This window comes from Lethenteron reissneri, chromosome 34 (assembly GCF_015708825.2).
Source record: "Lethenteron reissneri isolate LAM-NWPU_2019-01 chromosome 34, ASM1570882v1, whole genome shotgun sequence".
NCBI classification, from domain to species: Eukaryota; Metazoa; Chordata; class Hyperoartia; order Petromyzontiformes; family Petromyzontidae; genus Lethenteron; species Lethenteron reissneri.
In genome coordinates, this window is record NC_083812.1 from 1,853,053 (window position 1) to 1,873,171 (window position 20,119).

General features: G+C 52.9%; 1 protein-coding gene across 12 annotated transcripts in view; it reads right to left on the reverse strand.

Moving 5' to 3' along the window:
• Positions 1-4,838: 4,838 nt before the first annotated feature.
• Positions 4,839-20,119, reverse strand: part of KCNMA1 (potassium calcium-activated channel subfamily M alpha 1) — a 107,594-nt gene continuing 92,313 nt past the window's right edge. For 5 of the 12 annotated variants that reach the window (XM_061564895.1, XM_061564886.1, XM_061564894.1 and 2 more), the window contains 5 exons: positions 19,528-19,722; positions 18,952-19,070; positions 17,884-18,081; positions 16,676-16,695; positions 4,839-14,170 (listed from right to left, as the gene is read on the reverse strand). In XM_061564895.1, coding sequence (XP_061420879.1) covers positions 14,019-14,170; positions 16,676-16,695; positions 17,884-18,081; positions 18,952-19,070; positions 19,528-19,722 — 684 coding nt within the window. In that variant the 3' untranslated portion in view covers positions 4,839-14,018. Of the gene's footprint in view, positions 14,171-15,362; positions 15,399-16,454; positions 16,696-17,883; positions 18,082-18,951; positions 19,071-19,527; positions 19,723-20,119 lie in introns of all 12 variants that reach the window. The other 7 variants (XM_061564893.1, XM_061564892.1, XR_009756083.1 and 4 more) reach the window with 7 other exon arrangements.

Below are 20,119 nucleotides of genomic sequence, written 5' to 3' on the forward strand. Positions count from 1 at the left end.
ATGCCGTTGATTTAGTCGCGACTCAATAGATACTAAAAGCGCAACCATCCATAAGTCTACGTAAAAACTGGTCATCAGTTCAGTCTCCAACTCAACTCGATCTCTCTCCTGGCCTCTCTATGTATATGATGTGTAGAAGGACCATTGCCCCACACGTCACCGACTCAATGTTTTGTTCTATTAAGGCCACAATCGTATTAAAGAACGTGTTGAGTATTTCACTGTTATATGAATCTGATATCACTTCAGCGTTTGAACTTTTGCACTTAAGGGTGGCTGCATTATTTATGAACACCTTCACAAAAAAACCTCGCCGGAATGATAATTCCTTTTGAAAGTTTTATTCATTTTGTGATTATCTCCACATGCTACAACCTTTAATATGCGTTTAAAAACCTGTGTATCGTTGCGTGGGGAGTGGCAGTGCAGAGGCTAGTGCGCTGCGCTACGAACCTGGGTTCGATTCCCGCTCAAGGCCACCAACATTAGTGACGATTTCATGAACCGGTCCCGGACCTCCCCTAGGTCGACACAGCCTCAAATGAGTACCTGGTGCGCTGTGTATAGCATCGCCACTCGGGCAACAAAGGCGGCCGGGCGTGGTGCTGGCCACCCACCCCCCTCGCGTGCCGTGCCGGCCTTCATAGGTGCTACTCGCTAACAACACTTGGCCCATATGTCTGTTAAGGCTATTCGGGGGATCTTTGTCTTTGCTTACTGAGGAGGGGTGAGGTAGGTGGGGGGTTAGAGGCGTCACGTGTCGGCCCCAGCTCAGCACCGGCGTCTCGCCACGTGTCATCTGCGCTCGGCGCGCAGTCGCGAACCTCCGCTTGCCACATCCGCTCTCCGCGTCGCCGTGACAAACTGTCGCATGCAAAATTAATGTGTTCACCAAAAATAAAAAAAGCTTTTATCCTGCCCATCTCATTAGGGCTGTTTGGAAGGCAGACAGCCAACGCCGTGCCGTGTGCAGCTACAACACGGCTCAGGGTTTTTGTGTGTCTAGACACGGTACGCTGTGCTGTGGCGATCCATTTGTAGATACCCCAATACGCTCTAATGCCTATCGTCTGTCTTAGTTTATTCTCAACGGGTGATTGAATATTGTGAAGGGGAATACTTAAATATCTTACAGAGGAGAGTGTCACAATATACAATACGCTCTCACTGAGATGTAATGATAATGATTGCTGAGCACAGCCCCCCGCCCCAACCGCCGAAAACGCCAAGCGGCCAGTAGGAATCAGCACTAACTAAATGTGCAATAAATTATTCTTTAAGAAATTGGACAATGATGCTATTGGTGGGAATTCCAGAGATTTGAAAGGAACAAGTATCTTTATGGCGGTTCCCGGGGTACCAAATAATACAAAATGGCCGAGGCAATTAAACATTTTATTTCAGGGCCACTATTTTTTCCAAGGGATGTACTTCACTCCGCGACTGGGGTACCAATGAATCCGTAATCGGTGCCACACTCCACGATGTCGAAAGGCAGTGAGGTCGATTGTGCCGAAACCCCGAACACTCGCGGTACGCACCGTAGCGGTGCATCGTGCACAGCTCGTCGAGACGAGTCGATTTCCGCATCTCCGACCATCAACAGACTAAACATGACTGCATCGCGGACATTGTGCGAGAGCCGGGGTACTATGGTACCCTGGGGGTACCGCCATGAGGTTCATTTCCCCCCACAGCTATGGAGAGGAGACGAGAGCGGCTTCCTCCTTCAAAATCTCAAAATCTCAGCTGCAATCTAATTGGACGTTTGGTTTGTTGTACATGGGCCCGCTGTGACTCTAGCGGTCGGTGTGGGTGAAACTGAGTCGATTGAATTATTCAGCATCGTGTGTAGTTGTCAAGGACACGAGGAGGACACGCCATGGCTAGAGTTGGTTTTTGCTCGCTGGTCAAGACTAATGACGGAATTGCAGCAAAAGGTGGGGGGGGGGGAGCCAACCGAGGAGAGGACAAAGACAAAGATCCCCCTATATACTTAACAGACTGCTGGGGCAAGTGCTGTCAGCGAGCACCTGTGAAGTCCAGCACGGTACACGAGGGGGTGGTGTGGCAAGCACCACGCCCGGCCGCCTTTGTCTCTCTAGTGGCAAAGTGTGCACACCGCAACAGGTGCTCATTTGAGGCTGAGTCAATTTATTGGAGGCGCAGGACCCGTTCAGATATTCGTCACTGGTGTTGGTGGCCATAAGTGGGAATCGAACTTGGCTCGCCTGATTAACATTGCGCAGAGCCTCACGATGAACCAGATACTCCATGTTATATATATACAGTATATACGTGCATGCATATTATATATATGTGGATGAGAAAATATAGACATTGATAAAGGAGCTGGAACAAAATCTGAAAAGAGGCGCACGTGCATTGGACGTTTACTGGACATCTGCGAAAAAGCGTTGTATTGCTCTTCGGATTCATCCACGATACATAATCTAATTCTGATTATTGCATCGAAGAATCGTAATACGTCGCCTTTTGGGGAGGCATTTATCCAGCAGTGGTTTGACCACGGTCGGTCATTGTTAAATCCACGTAGGACCGAATGATGGGGCTGAACACGCAGAATGACTGCGTCGTCTGCCTTTGATGCTTCTTAAATCGGTTTTACCTGCCGACGTGTCTGTGGTCATGTGGGCAACGAGTCAATGACCCCCGACGAGTGAGAATCAAACGATTCAATAATAATTATACTATTGCTAATAATACTATTATTTAAACGAACGCGCGCGTACGGTTAATACGCTCACGGACAATCAAGAGTTAACCGAAACATGATTTCACGCCGGCCGCATGTACATGCAGACAGACAGGTGGATTGTTGTCACAAGACTTTACCGCTACTAATGGTGAACACGGCACGGGTGGGGGCGAGGTGGGGAGGCGGGGGGAGGCTGTCAGGCTCACAGCGAGCATGAGTTATATTGGCCCATCTCGCGCAGCGGCAACCCTCGGTGGCCTCGATAGACAGGAGTCTAATTGGCATCGAACATCGTCACGCGCGCTACGAGTGACGAATAGATGATATGCGCTCTGCTTAATTGGTTATTTTGTGATGTAAACACGTGGACAGATCGTCATCGGTGTTATCAGCCGTAACCGATCTGCTGCTGGATGGAGGCCGCCCCCAAGTCGTCTCCATCTCTCACGGCCTTGCGGTTTAATAATCCGCGTAGCACCGCGGCACGCGCGCTTATAATTATATAAACGCTAAATACATTCTGCTAAAGCCATGCAGGGAATCCTCACCGAGTCTCAATACTTTTTGTCAGGATGGTCCTGCAACATCGGGGTGGTTGGCCAATCCCATTCGTTCGTATTATTTGTGCTATGCTTGTTTTAACCAGGAAAATCTGAGTCTAAAGACTCGTTTTCAGGAAGGTCCTGCCAAGTTGTAGCTGTAAGGGGGCGATGCTGCTGCTACTGTGTGGAATCCCAATTGAGTCATTTGCAGGTATTTGTGTTCATCATTGGGATGTTTGGAGAATGCCAGTTACATCGTTGCGATGTTTAGCTTGTGACGATTGTTTGGCTTCACGCGGGAGGAATGACCAGAGCCTCCTTACAATCCCTACCAACCCGTGACAATCTATCGAGCCCGCATCGCTCACCGGGTTCGCAGCTGTCAGATGCACCCGCATTGCGCAAGTTTTAGTTTTGCAACAAAATATAATTCGCTGCCAGTGATTGCTCTAGCCGATCACGGCATCTGTAAATGACTAATATTTGTGGTGCAGCAAGAAGCCAGGGAAGACAGCGAATTAATTATATCAGCAATTTGAACAATTGGAGGCAAGAGGGGCAATCTATACAATGCAATGTTCTTGAGTTAAATATCGTGGACGGAGATAAATGGAAGGAGGCCATTTGAGAAAGGACATGGCACGTAGAAACAGAGAGAGACATCGGTGACGCAAGGGAACCACTCAGCTGTTCCAGAGGTTTCCACATGGGGGCAATGGCATTTTGGGGAGAAGAGAAGCTGGCGAGTGGAGAGCAGTGGTCAGTGAGACCACACACACAGACAAATGTCCCCCGTATAGCCCTAACATCCTGTTGGGGCAAGTGCTGTTAGCGAATAGCACATATGGAGGCCGGTACTGTACACACGGCGGTGGGTGGGCAGCATCACGCCCGGCCGGCTTTGTCTCCCCAGTGGCGATGCTTACACACCGCACCAGGTACTCATTTGAGGCTGAGTCGACCTAGGGGAGGCCCAGGAGCGGTTCGGATAATCGTCACTGGGTGTTGATCGTGAGCGGGAAACGGACTCGGGTCTCCAGGTTCGTAGCGCTAACCGCTGCGCCACCGCTCGCCACCCTCTGGCGGCGCGATTCTCGGGCACATCGCCGCACGAGGACCGCACGAGGACTGCACGAGGAGCGCTGCTGCTGCTCCCCGCCAGGCCCCACGGAGCCGCGTGAGCCCAGATCAGATGTTTCACTTTGTCGGCACCACCTGCGGGATGAGGTGGCATATCATGCGTGGCTCGGATTTCTTGCCGTGGCTAACGACAGTGCATTTATGCGATAACTATTTGAAATGAGTGCATGGGGTTGATCCAGTCATTCACTCCGTATTTGGCCGAATTAATCGGCACGACTAACGGTTTGCTTGCCATCTTAGGTGGTACGGATACACTATCCGCATTGCCCCGTGGACTATTTGAAGCGCAGAAACTTGAGTACTGAACTCAATTTGCCCCTCCGCACCCCACCATGCCCCTCCCAACGCCCCGTTTTTTCAAACCGGAGGTGACATAAAAAAACAACAAAGTTCGTGCAAGACGTGTCGAAGAAGACCGCATATCGACAGGAATGTGGTTTTACCGATCACATAGGCTTTATTCCAGATAGCAGGAAAAAAATCATACAAAATTAAATCATGTACATGTATTTACATCGTTATCTATAAATTAGGGATATGCATTTTGAGGCCCATCATATGCACACACACACGCACGCGCGCGCGCGCGCACACGGGTACACGCGCACACACGCTCATGCACATTGACATCTCATCAGCAGACATTTCTTAAATATGTGAAGATGGCGCACCACACGTTGTGTATACGCGCACACAAACGCTACATCTGACACACAGGACTGAAGGCATGGCTACACACTACGCGTCTTTGTCCCTGCAGATACAATATTAATCTCAAAAATGTTTTTACAAACTCTGTAACTAAACACGCGCTTCAGCTAAACACACCGTGACGGAGATGGGGTTTTGTCAGAAGTAGGTCCCGTGTGACAATCAACGTGTTCAAACATCCGATTCAATTGTGTACCTTTTTTTCCCTGTAACGAAAGCATCCTCGGTGACTGTACACATGCACAATGCGACAGCTGATCACATCACGTCTAATTCGGGGTTTCCAATGCGCCGGAGTTTGTTTGTTTCGATCGAATAAGTGCCATTCATTCAAAAATAAAAATTGCCATGAACATTGATAGGTCGGAGAAAGGAATAACATCCTTCCAAAGAACGACTGATCATCCTCGCGAACAGGATGCAGCGGTAGCTGCCCTCTGCATGATGTTTGAATCAATGCATTTGGGACACTGCGAAGAGGCCGAGTCGGCATGCACGCGATAGGATTGTGTCCGATCGCAGAAAGGATTTCAAGTCGACGTCGGCCGCACGTGATAGATGCTGCCCAATCGTAGACGGGCGACTCCAATAGGAACGGCGTTGTTAAAGACCGCACGTGGAGTAATATCATCGACATCACGTGACACCTGTAAGTGGCCGTCAGAGAGAACCAATCAGGTTGCTTACATCCTGGGAGACGTTTACTCACGGAGAGTACGTGGTTTAAAAACAAATAAAATAACGCCAATCAACCGAGTTAATCCTGCAAACTTCTCAATTGGAACCCTGTGCGAATTTATGATGCTGTTTTGCTGATGGTGATGTGGCATTGAAACCTCGAACCAGTCACACAGATAAGGCGGCGTAAAGAAGCTGCGTTAACTAATTAATAGCGTACGACGTGACCAAACGTTTGCGTCTGACTCGTGGAATTCAATGACGGCGAAAGAAAGTATTGACAATGTGAGCAGAGAGTTGGTAGCTGCAGTAGCAGTGGCGGAATCGACACGGTCACAATCATCAACCAGCGCACGTGACAAACCCAGCCTGTACACACACACACACGCGCGCGCGTACACACACGCAGCTACGCGTGCGGATATATAAATATACGACACAAACGCAAGCAAAGACAGAGCGTGTGAACCCACTGCACACCTAACCTAGTTCATACCTACACCTACCTACACAGAACCTCTTGCTGAGCCTCAACGGTAAACTGCAGATATTTAAAAATAGAAGCCATATCACGTTGTCAACATGCCGTACGCACAACATAGATTGTGTTTGCTTTGTTGCGGGACAAGGTGAAATTACTTTCTGGTCCCGTGATAAGTGACGAAACAACACGTGTCGGTGTCTGCTCGTCCTCGTGGCTGCGTGGCGACGGCGAGCAGACACAATCAGAATATTCATTTATACTGGAGGAATCCGATGAGCTATGAAGCTCGTTATTCTCTTCTCACAGACGCGAGTACGCAAGAGATGCGCTCCATCCCAACGCGTCGAGCGGCGGTTGTGGCCCCGTCAGTTGAGTGTGGGGGAGCGGTGGCGCAGCGGTTAGCGCGCTGCTCTACGAACCCGGCGACCCGAATTCGACTTCCGCTCAAGGCCGCCCACCAACACCAGTGACTCGGCCTTGAAATGAATACTACCTGGTGCGGTGCGCAAAACGTCGGCATTTGGGGGATACAAAGACGGCCGGGCATGGTACCGGACACCCACACCATCGTCCGTCGTAACGGCCGTCGTAAGGTGATCGCTCACAGCAGTTGCCCCAACAGTCCGTTCATGGCTATACGGGAGATCTTTGTCTTTGTCGCCACAGCACTGCCTCTCTGTGCCATACTCTTAGGTTTTTTTATTCTCTGTGCCATCTCTGTAGCGGCCTTGGGCAGCTTCTGCGGATTTCACGAAGGCGACTGCGTTCGGGCGCGGTGCCTCCAACATTGGAGGGCCTCCACTTGACGTGACATCACATTTGTATGCCACCGAGTAAAATAAAACTCAACATGTTCGTCAATAAAGACCGTTGCATTCAAAGGTAAATAGATACCATATATAGAATAGGCTACGTTTCAGGGGATGGCCCTTCTTTATAGCACATTGCCCGAAACGTCTCAGATTATATATACTTTTCATTTTAAGGCCACACAGTGTTATTGACGAATGTGTTAATATTTTGTGCTGTTGTGCTTCTGCACCATTGCGGACGCAGCAGCGTCACCCAATAACAATATAGGGGTATTTTTTGTCACGATTTGTGCTGTGTGGCTATCAGATGTGCTTTCGGGCTGCTCCACGCGATGTTTGGTACGATGTCCGACGTTTCGCTCCACGTCCTGGGACCCTCTTTCGCTCCTCAAGTTCTGGGAGGAGTGTCTGGAACGTGAGCGGTGAGCGTCAGATGAATCGCACCGATCGAACCAGGGCAGCGACCCGCAAAATAACCGCATGGGAGAGAAGAGGGGCTATTTTGTTTTTTTGACCAGGTAAGGCCCCACTGAGTTCCGTGGCTATTTGTCAGACGCGACCTGGCGATCACAAATGACAGCTCAACGAAGTGGCTCGTCATCACCATCACGTGGACATTTTATAGCAGCAACCAAATACTCTAAACGCGTGTTGTCGATTCTAAATGTGTGTGGGGGGGGGGACAGAGGACCTGGAGAAAAATCCACGCGACCACGGGGAGAGAGACACCGCAAACTCCAAATATACAGCAGCAGGCGTCAGGGTCGGGATCTAACCCACGACCCCCTGCGTACCAGGCGAGGTAGTTAACATCTCGCCAACATGGCGCCCTGTTGCTGCGACGTTTCTCTCCGCGTTCCGCAGAGCGAGCAGCGCCTCACTCCCAACTCGGCCCTCGTTAGTTAAGAGGCGTTATAAATAAATACGTAAATAACTGTATCAAACGTACACCTTAATACATAGATATATAGAGTATACATGTCCCACTGACATTTTTGATCTATTGCCACGTCATTCTTCTCCTTGCTTATGCACCAGTTGGTCCAAGGTTAGAGGTTGGAGTTGTGTGAATGACCAATATAATTCAAACGAGCTTGTTTGCCCGTCCAAGGAGGGTGAGTGTATATTGCAGTAAATCTGAAATATTCAATAGAAAAATTGTTCAGCTTATGATTATTAATGAGGGGGAGGGGGGTTGCTCCATGTGGAGTGACGTCACCCGCTAATGGTTATTGGGGAGGGGTGCGCCATGTAGAGTGACGTCACTTTCTGTAAAGAAACGTCACGTTTGAAGCGACTTTGCGTAATCAATTAATTAATTCAGCTCGACCTTCATCTGCGTTAGTGTAAAAATCCACTCACTCATGAATATTAATGGCGGGGGGCGGGCCTCATGTGCAGTGACGTCACGCGGGGGGTGGGCCTCATGTGGAGTGACGTCACGCGGGGGGTGGGCCTCAAGTGGAGTGACATCACGCGCGGGACGGACAGACATTTCTGGGTGATTATAGCCGGTAATATGCATTAGTACATCGAATAGGTCGCGCATAGATCACTTAGATACGTGGTAGGCCAACCCACCAACGATAAGAATACCGATTATCCACCGCTTCCTCCCTAAAGGCATCAAAACACATTTTCTCGACCCCACGTCCCAGCAGTTGGGCTGCCACGCGCTCCCTCCGAGCCAACCAATCACTGCAAGTTTCAGTAAACCGGCCGAGTTAACGCCTCTCCGCGTTGCAGTTTGCAATTCACATTACAGCTTCAGTTTTCTTTACCCCCCCCCCCCCCAGGCAGTTCATTGTGGTCACTTAAAAGATGATCATTTATTGTATTTAATGCATTCAAAGCCATGTGCCTGCCTCTTGTGCGCGCGTGTGGTGAGTGCTCACACACACACACGCATAGGTGCTCGCTAACAGCACTTGCCCCAACAGTCTGTTAAAAGGCTATACGGGGGATATTTGTCTTTGTGTGGCCAAGCCACTACCTTCGTGTGCAGTGCAGACCTTCATAGGTGCTCGCTAACAGCACTTGTCCCAACAGTCTGTTAAAGGCTATATACGGGGGGATCTTTATCTTTGGAGGCTGAGTGGGTAGTGAGGGGGGGTTACTGAAGAGCCCTACCGATGCTGCAACCACAACATGCGCAATGAATCGAACGTGCACTTCACATCGCATCACAGCCGTGTGGAGATGTTGTGTGCGACCCAGGCACGAGTGACATCGCGGCCACACGCGCGCTCACGTCCAACCCGCGCTCTCGCCCATTCATCGCGGCGCATCTCCCCGTCTCTGAGTTGCCAACAGGAACGTGGTAGCCGCTCACTCCGCGTCCAAGCAAATCAGCGGGCAGGCACCGGAGTCTGCAATGAAAATCAAATAATCGCCCGACGCCTTCACCGCTTTAATGTCATGAAGGTCATACCGACGGCGGCGTGTGCGTTCACGACAATCATTGTTTTTCACGCGTACGTTGTTACTCGTTGTTGTCAGTGTACTGCATTCGTGCTATATATATTTAGAGTTGCCGTGATATAATTTACGACAATACGAATCGTCGCGACGATTATCGCGATATCATGTTCGCGATGTAATTATCACGATATCACCCCCCACCCACCCACCCCTCGTAATTTTGTGTTTTCGCGATCGCTATCGTTCCCTGTTTCTCGTTGCCTTGCTGTCTGAACTTCCAGGGACGAGGCAAGGTTCCACCGAAACGTTCTCCAACTTCGTAATTCACACAAGCCTGCCGTCAAGAGCTAATTAACAAACTTAATTAACCACGCCGATGACCGTGTCATGTGACCGACACAGGCATCAAATGCACCACGAGAAAACATTCTGCAAAGCAGCAATTGAATGAGTAAAATAGCCATTTAGTTTGAACCTCATTTTTCTCTGCGTGTGTTGCTTTTGTTAGTTCGTAAATATTTTTGCCGGCTAATACAACTGTTTTGTTTAAAAATATATCGGTGTCACGATAAGCACAATAGAACGGCGTGTTGCAAAGAAAGACAACACCACTACCGTGAACTTTGTCTGTCGGTACATCGTATCGTTCGTTTCGCCATATCGCGGGCAATCCTATAATCTGCGCATAACTCAACACAAGATATTCTGGCAGTTTGAAGGGCAAATCAACAACTCGGGCAGACTTCTCAAATCTTCAAATACGTTCAGACGGACTTCTCGAAGCGAGTGCGCTGTGCCGCACTGACCAATGCTGTGGATTTGCTCTCCAACACACCGGTGTGCTGTACTAGTAACGAATTAACCACGTTCTGTTTACGTGACAACCCTTACTAATTGGCTGTCGGGTGGTGACGGGTTTAACGACACATTTATATTTACGCGATCTAACCCCCCCAAAAAACCCCTGTATTATGGATGATATTGGTCGTGAAAGCCTACGTGTTAAGCGGTGAAGTATAGTCAAACTTCTCCCCCACATTACCGATCGTTAAGTCTGAATGACATTTTGAGGCAATCTATACTTGATTCCTGACTTATCCCTGAATGACCTGAAGCTGTTGTGGGTGAATTGCCCCGTGTGCAAGTCCGTGCACGATGCGCCGAAAGGTTTACGTGTATAATACAGAGTACACGTTTGTAAATGCTGTAATTTAATACACGATTACCAACTCCGCCGCCACCACCACCACGAGCTGCAGACTGTCTCAACTGCCCATCACTGTGACTTACGAATCCTTCTTGACATCATCAGCAATCTTAAAGGCGTACACAGGGCAATCAACGTATGACTTCCCCACTCCTAGCTCTGGCAGCAGTGGCGTGCGTGAGCAATTGCAGGGCCGCGCCTCTACCTTCACCCTCTTCTGGGAGTGCCCATGCGTCTGAATTTTGTTTTACATATGAAAGTGTAAATGTAGCGTCGTCCTCTAACGAACAATATTATTCGTATCATGGGACCTTTTTAATACTGGAAAAAAGGTCCAATTATACAGTTGCTCACCCCGAGCTACAAATGCTCTGATACGTGTGGCATTGTCTTTGAACTGTTCGCCGTTTGGCGTTCTCTGGTCTGATACTGGAGAGACTCCGCCATAAAGGAGGCTGTCCCTGGTGTAGGCCAATCAGTTTCAAAGGCGATGCAAACATCTTATCAAAGCATGTTTGTTTGCATGTTCACCACAAGTACGCGTGGTTAATGCAGTGACTTGATTCCTTGAATAAGGATTCTGTTTGGTGTTTGAACATCTTGACACAACTGTTTTTATTGCCTGAAAAGGTAAAACCTATTCTTACGTTTAATATTAATCCTGTCAATGAGTTACTCCGGAAGGCCTGAGTCTCATGGCTCTCTTTGAGAAGTGTCCTGCTGGAATGTGTTTCCTCCGGTTACATTCGCGAGCATTTGGTTTCGCGTGCCAGGAAAGCTAAGAACTCGGAGAAAAACCCGACCTAGCACACGAGGGTCCCCCCCGCCCGCCACGCTTACAACACGTGGCAAGCCCTGGTGGCTGTGAGCCATCCGGGCCAGGCTCAACCCTGCAGGGTTGACTGGGTCGTGGGGTGATGGCGCGCTCCGACACGCGCCCACAAAGTCGCACGATTTGTTCGCCGGACACGCCGAGTCGAGAGCGCGGTAGCCGCGATTGATGTTCAAATGCCACGAGGTCTCTCCACTGCGGCTGCTACCAGCACTTCAAAGTGAAAGAGGCAATATTCATTTCACACAGATTACCCCCCCGCCTCCCGTTCCACCCTCAACCCCAGCCCAAGTCTCGCCTGCTGCAATGCAAATTAATTCAGAGTCGAAAGCTACAGATCTCCTCCTCGATGGAGGAGGAGACCTGGTGGATATGACGTCATTGTTACCCACGGGCTACGGGGCAGATTGCTCGCCTCCCACGCGGGATGGTTAAAAATACGGACGCGACAACGATTAATTATCAATCGGTTATTTCCCCCCCCCCCCCCCCGTCTTCTAAAAACCGTAACGCCGACGGACACACTGCACGGCACGCGTAGAACAACGCGTGACCGGGACTCGGCTTCAAAACAAGCCTGCCGTCATTATTAGGGGAGACGTGATTCTAAAATCGACCGACTTCCCACGGATTTCCGTGCACCCCTTTTGGTGCACACTCGTTTGAGTTTCATTTATTAGGTATAACCCTGTGAGCCATGCGGCTCTTGACTCGGGTGCAACCGCAACAAAACAAGAAACATCTTCAAGTGACTACACGCCCGCACCCGTGAACGCGCGGGGCACAGAGGGTTTTAGCGCACCGCGAAATGAACACCCGGTGACCCTGAGCGATTCCATTCCCGGCCGTGGCTAACATCGGTGGCGAGCGATATCTGGACCGGTTATTCCTGCGCGCCACCCTTGCCCAAACAAAGTAGAGCAGTTCAACAATCGCCGTGAGAGCCCCCCCCCCCCCCTCACGTGGCGTGGGGGGGCTTCGTCCAGCAGTGGAACTGAAAGAAGGGCTGTAGGTGTAATATAATAATTATTTTAAATCCATTATTATTGAACGCATATACCTATGACTGGAATGTGACGTAGAAGTAGGCTTTGTGCAAATTGGGAAACGTCAAGGTTCGCGTGCGTCGCCAGCGTTCACCCAGACTGAGCGGTGGCGCTGCGATTAGCGCGCCGTGCCATGAAACGCAGCGGCACCCGAGTTCAATTCCCCAGCCGCGGCTAGCATCGCCAGTGACGACGTGACATCGGCACCTGCTCCGGGCCTCCCCAAGGTCGACTCCGCCTTAAACGAGGACCTGGTGCGGTGCGTAAACATCGGCACTCGGGAGACAGGAGGCGGCTCGGCGTGGTGCAGGCACCACCACCAGGATGTGGTGCATCGGTCGGACCTTCATCGGTGCTCGCTAACAGCACGTGCCCCCAACAGTCTCTTAAAGGCTACACGCGGCGGAGGGGGATTTTTTGATGCAGATTCTACTGCAGGGATGGTGAGCGGTAGAAATGCCTTCCCTGACAACAGCAAATCGTTGACATGTACAGGAAACCCTGGGCCAGGATGAATGGCAGCTGTCAGCGACTTCGTGGACATGTCCCCCCGGCTTAGAATCACGCACGCCGCGATATTTCTTCACGCAATGAATCTTCGCGAAACTCGATTCCTGGCAACTCTTAAAACTCGCGGCGTGGCGTCATTGGCATGGGCCCCGGTGTATGGGATGCAATGGGAGCCCCAAATAGTCTAACCGCCCCCCCGCCCACCTCTCTTTGTAATTCCTGGGGCCTCTGGGTCCCTCCGGCCGATGGACCCCGGGGCAGTTGCACGGCCTGCGCACTCGTGCATAACGACGCCGCTGGTCACGACCCTCTCGAACACTCGCGCGGACCGCGCCGCTTAATGCCAGTGAGCTTTTGGTCAATTCTCACAGTGGAGGCGGAGGAGGCGGAGGAGGCGAGGAGGAGACTCCGATGGGGTAGAGGGAAGAGCGTGGGGACACGCAGATCGGGCACCCAAGCCGCGTCGTCTCAGCCTCACCTTTGGCGCCAGCTCGGCGCACGAGCGGACGCGGTCGAGGTTTGCGACGCGTGGAAGGCAGCGGCGAGGAAGGGGGGGACGGCGCGCCATCGTCAGGCGTGATGCGCAGCAGCGGCGCAGTCGCCGTCGAGTGTGCAGGCGGTGCAACTGCACCGGCAACGCGCATTTTGGCTATAAAGGGCGCGTGTGTGGTCGGGCAGTGGGGATGGGGGACGGCTCGTTTGATTCTATGCACCAGAGCCCATGCCAAGCCACGCTCGCTCGCAATCTACTCAGCAATTTGCTGCAGTTCAAAGCATCTCGTGGTATCCGTGCGCCTTGACAACCCGTCCCCGGGTATCGTTCACTGGCGCTACGCAACGCGAGAGTGTTATTCAGCGGAAAGAGAGATAAAGAGAGAGAGAGAGCGCGTGAGAGCGATGAGGCAGCGAAATCTCAGCATTCATCCTCCATCTCCCGGATTGGAGGGATCGGGCTGCCTATCGCCTTGAATTGGTTGATCTGGTTTGACAGCTGCGGATTCATCGGCTTAATGAGTATGTTGCGGTTGACTGCATCCTCCACCTCGTCGGGGTACCACTGCTTGTCTGCCGTGACAGGTGGGAGGGTGACACGGAGAAAAAGACAAGGGAGGGATACCACGCACGCACACACAGGCACACACATGCGCACGCAACACCGTTACAAAAATGACAAAAGCATCAGTAAAATTACACAAAAAAAAGACGACCGTCGATAAAACCGCCGCGTAGGTTTTCGCGATTGCGCCCCACGGCTTCTACGACGCGTTTTCGGGTCGTGCCGCGTGGCCGTCGGGCGCGACGTCCGACGTTCCGCTCCGCGTGTCGGGGAGCTTCTTGGGGGCGCGGCGCACGGAGCTACGACGACGCGCCGGACGTCGTGCCGGACCGACGCGCGCGGTGCGACCTGAGAAGGGCGGCTTCGACGGCGCGGGAGAGCGTCGCGGCAGCCGCTCGGAGCGGGGCGATGGAATGGAAATGTCTCTGAAGCCACGGCGACGTTTAGAGAAAACGCGGCTCTACAACGGGCGAGAAAGTACGGCCACGGCACGGGATACTGCGGCACGAGCATGCACTGCAATCGGCGGCATAGCGTGGTTGTCACAGGGATGAAATGGGCACTGCCCCCCATTTGTAGCCCAGTGCTGGGGGCATCCTTCAAAGGGATGCCCGACTTGGTGGTGGCGGTGTCGCAGGGACAGTGTGACATGGGCCTCACACAAAAGAGGGTCCTCACGAGCGGCCTGGCTTTTCTTGTTGGATTGCGGTATTATAATTATGCAATGATTTGATCGAAAAAGTGGTAATTTTGTTTGAATTCTGATGTAGGCTTGAACGTAGCGAATGAGAAGGAGGCCCCACATGGAATTCTGAACCTCTGGGTGGGCCTGCCCCTCTGGCCAATGGGTGCAACGTGTTTGGTCATTTTCGTTTTAAGTCGCATTGTTCCTGCAAGAAATTGTGTTCCCTCTCTGTTAATTCTCGAGAGATATGCGCGCAGCCAGGCCTGCGATGCATTGTGCTCGTTGTTGTCACTAGCGGTGTAGCGTGGTTGGCACGGGCCCTGGTACAACGAATTAAATGGGCTCTCCCCAGCTCCATTTCCCTTCACCGCCCTGATAGGCTGAGGAGGGGTGGTAGGCACGTGGGTGGCGGCCCTGTGCAGTTGCACCGCCTGCACACTCGATAGCTACGCCAGCCGACTTGCACGCCTAGCAAGCTACGAACACACGGCCCACGGCACAGTGACAGTAATTACCGGTTGCGTATTAATCCAAGGGCTGCACCGCTTTCGCTAAAAGGTGGGGATTAGAAACAAAACGAAAAGTGAATGCAAACTGTCGCAAACGAAAGTTAATCAACGGACGCAAACAAAGCATAGAAACGCAAATATAAACACAAATTGAAAATCGTGTACATCAGGCTACAGGTCAGGTGTGTGTGAATGTTGCAAATTTAGCTGTCATTTATTTTTTTAAATTAATTTAAGTCGCCCATACGAAACATTTAGAGGCTGTTACTCGTTTATCAATCCACTTCTGGATGCAGGCGCCTCCGGTCCGTGCCGGTCGCGGGGAGTTGTTTGACCATACTTCACCGCGCTGGTCAGTGCGGTTGTGGTGTCACTCGCCACTAACGTTGTTAGCCACGTGCGGGAATCGTGCGGTGCCGTCACCGTTGCACAGCTGCAACTGCGTTGGGAATGTGTCGATCCAGGTTGTTGTGATATTTTGCTACAAGGTTGTAAAGATTGGCAGAGCACGAACAAACCGACATGATTGGTGTTTTGATATCACCAACACAGTAAGCAAGACAGTCCCGTCAGCCTTGCAGACGTGTCAAACGCAGAATTACACTTTTTGACGGAGTTCCATTTTTGACCATTTTCTGAGTAAAATCAGCCAGAGGAGGTTCCTCGCTTTAAAGCAAAAAAAACAAAAACAAACCTACTTTCAATTTGTCAGTCAGCATCAGTGCATCCGTCAGTGAGTCTGTCAGTCCATCTGTCTGCCACCGGTATCACCGTCGTTGCCTCTCAGCCAGTGTCAGTAAGATCCAGGTACTTTCATTAATCCGCGGGGGCGCACTGCACAACGAACTCGGCGACGGATATCTGAACCGGTTCTGGGTACCCAGTTCACCAGCCCGCCATTGAACCAGCATGGTGAAGTATGATGCTCAACACAATCAACAGGCAGGCCTTCGCCCAGCAGTGCACCGACACAATTACGATCATAAACGATTGTAATTATTCGTGTTCATCGGTGTCCATATGTTAGGTTGTACTGAAACATTTGAAACTCTCTTGTACCCGAGCGTTTTAACCCGAGGTGAGCTGTGGTGCGCGTACCCCGTTGGTCGTCAGAAGCATCCGAAAAAGAAACTCAAAAGATTGAAAAATCATGACGAAGAAGGAAATAAAATTCAAGAAAATCAGCGGCGATGGGTAAGAAGCGAATTCCTCGTGAGTCCCAAGCAGAGAGAATCAAAGAAGAAGAATGAAGAGGAGGAGGTGAGGAGGTGACTTCATGCTGGGTTCATGCTGTGGCGAGTGACCTCTGTGCTAAATACCTGCGCCAGGGCGGTTACTCCTGGGTGCGATCACACACGCACGCACACGCACGCACACACGCACGCACACACGCACACACGCATGCACATACGCACACACGCACACACACACACACGCACACACACACGCACACACACACACGCATGCACACACGCATGCACACACACGCACGCACGCACGCACACACACGCGTACGCACACACGCGCACGCACACGCGCACACACACATGCACGCACACACGCGCACGCACACACGCACGCACACGCGCACACACACATGCACGCACACACGCGCATGCACACATGCACGCACACGCGCATGCACACACGTGCACGCACACACACACACACACGCGCACGCACACACATGTATGCACACACACGCACGCACACACGCACGCACACGCGTACGCACACACGCGCACGCACACACACGCAACAGAGGGCGGCACGGAAGACGAGGTTAGGCCACCGGCAGTGAGGGAAACAACAGGGTAGCAGCGCAACGACCGCCGAGGTTTTCCCCGATGCGCTGCCGCGTAGCTCTCCGATGGGGTCTTGGCTCGTGCCGCGATGTTTTGGTTCGGCACGATGTCCGACGTTCACGTGCTGGGAGCTTCTTCAGGAACTGAGCTCCTGAGTTATTCAGGGAGTTCCCGAGTTCCTTAGAAGGTGGAGCAACATGCAGGGCGGTCCGGAAACCGAAGGTCTTCGTGTAACATCGGATGGACAAGTAAGAGTAAACCACTGTAGTTGACTGTCCATTGGATGAATAAAATGGGCTCTCCCGTACAATTCCCTTATTCGTCAAAGCGCGGGACCTGGGCCATACGACTTGGAAGAGGTGGGAGGTAACCACATTTGACCCCACATTCACTCACGGTGATGGTGCACCCATCGATTCAGGTGAGCGGCTAGGAGGACTGCCACTCCGGGAGATCAAATCGAACTGTGCGTCTGTACGTTTAACTTCATTCGCACCGTACGTAGCCAACCGTGCTAATCGGAGGTGCTGGGGCAAGGACAACAAACTAAACACAAAAAGCAGTGTTAGAGAAATGAGAATTGGCGACGTCCACATTGCAAGTTAAGTGCTCCGACCGTTACGCGATATTTTTTAAAATATATATAGGAAGAGATAGAGGCCCTCCGCCACCCCCACCCCACATCACGCCCTGGGGGGCCCAGCAGGGCACCCGGCACTCACTTGGCCTTGGGATCCCTCGCCCTGGGCTTGTTGTGGCGGGACGTGGCCGAGGAGATGGAGTGCAGCGAGGCGGTGTGCTTGCCCGTGAAGGAGTGCGAGCCGCGCGGCTGGCTCGCGTTGAAGTCGAACTGCATGAGGCAGAAGATGAGGTCGCTCGGGAAGAGCTCGAAGTTGTAGGGCGGGTTGGTGATCACGTAGCTGCGGCGACCCGCGGGAGAGGAACGCGCGTAACTCAGTGGGGTGGGGGTGGGGGGGGCGAGGAGTGTGCCGGGCGGTCGTGGTCGTTGTTGACCGGCGGCCAACGTCACGAGCCGACGAGCCGCCGGCGTTTCGCTCTCGCGCCGGTCGCCTGCTTTGTACTTTAGAAATCTGTGGCAGCGCTCCAGGTGAACTCGTGTGTGGCTCCGCTGCCAGGTGGGCGAGTGCCCCCGGGGCCTCTGCCGCTTCCGCAAAATTTTTTTCTTTGAAATTAAGGTCCCGTTGAAAAGTTACAAATCATCCTCGTCTCACTGGAGCCGCACTGGAATGGCCCGGAGTGGGGGGGGGGGGGGACGCGCCGCTTATGAGCCGCGATTTGTCCGCCCCCGGTAGAGATCGCCCGAACACACTCTGGTAAGCACGGCGCGTGTACACAAGTGGGCTGCGGCAGAACACATCGCTAGAAGGGATGATAACGGTCACGATATGTATCATAATTTCAACTTGTAATGCGACGCTCATATTCGTAGAGAGAGAACGACTCGGAGGTTCTGGGTAACCGCAGACGAGCGGGAAGGCAGTCACGTGGCGATGAGCCACAGGATGGCCAGCGGTCGAGGCTAGCGCCGGAGTGGCAGCCAAGGGAGGGATCGCGCCCCGCGAGGACGCCCTCCTCTAACGCCGCCACCGCGATAGCGCGACGAGAACAACTCGTGCGGATTTCCGCATCGCGCGACCGCGGGGGGATGCCGAATCCTTCACCCAGAAGTGGATAGAACATGGCTGATGATAATGAAGATGATGCCGGCCGTGCGTGGGAGGGTATTGTATGGGGGGTGGGGGGAGGGGCAGGGGGTGCGCAGGCTTCACCGTTTGGGTGACGGGCTGTTGGTGCTGAGGTGGGCGTCTCGGAATCTGTAGATCCCGAAGGCCAGCATGTTGTACGTCTTGAGGGCCTTGCAGAAGAGCTCGCCGTAGCAGCCTCCCTCCTGCCACACGCACACCGCACATTAGCGAGGAACGCCGCACAGCCAGAGCAGTCAACGCCGCGATGGTTCACGGCGTAACGGAATCCTCGAGTGCGTGCGTGTGTGCGTGCGTGTGTGCGTGCATGTGTGTGCGTGCATGTGTGTGTGCGTGCATGTGTGCGTGCGTGCGTGCATGTGTGCATGCGTGCGTGCGTGCATGTGTGCGTGCGTGTGCGTGCGTGTGTGTGTGCGTGCGTGTGTGCATGCGTGTGTGTGCGTGTGTGCGTGTGTGTGTGCGTGCGTGCGTGTGTGCGTGCGTGTGTGCGTGTGTGCGTGCGTGTGTGTGTGCGTGCGTGTACGTGCGTGCGTGTACGTGCGTGTGTGTGTGCGTGTGTGCGTGCGTGTGTGCGTGCATGCGTGCGTGTGCGTGTGTGTGCGTGTGTGCGTGTGTGCGTGTGTGCGTGCGCGGGGGCCGTACCCCGAGGTCAGCGAAGGGCCCGTCGGACAGCGCCAACTGCGCCACGCGGCAGCGGTCGCGGCTCGCGAGCGTCTGCGGCGTGCTGTAGCCGCCGCGCAGGGCGTTCTCCTCCGCCAGCAGGGCCTCGAGGTCGGGCGTGGCTCCTCCCGTCACCAGCGTGCGGATCAGCGTCAGCGTGTTGTCGTTGAAGTACGTCTGCGGGAGCGTACGCGGCCATTAGCTCCGCGAGCGGTAAAATCGGCGAGCGGCATCCGACGAGCGCCGCCGAAAGAATCGCAGTCGTTCGATCATCCGTCAGCCACCCATCAATTCGAGCGCTCGACAAGATAGCGATGCGCGTATTCCAGTACCCCGACAGCCGCCGATCGCTTCCAAGTGGCGGCGACGTCACCGCGGCGCTCGTGCCGTGCTAGAAACAGTCGGACGCAGCCAAGGGGACAGGGGACACGCTCTCGCAAAAAATCGTCCACGGCACCACGAGAGGCTGCAGGCCCGGGCGATGCTGGCGGTGGCTACGCTGCTGCTGCTGCACGTGGCTGCCTGTAGTCGAGCGCTGTGGAGGCTGCAGCAGCGAGGGTTGGTGGATCACCGC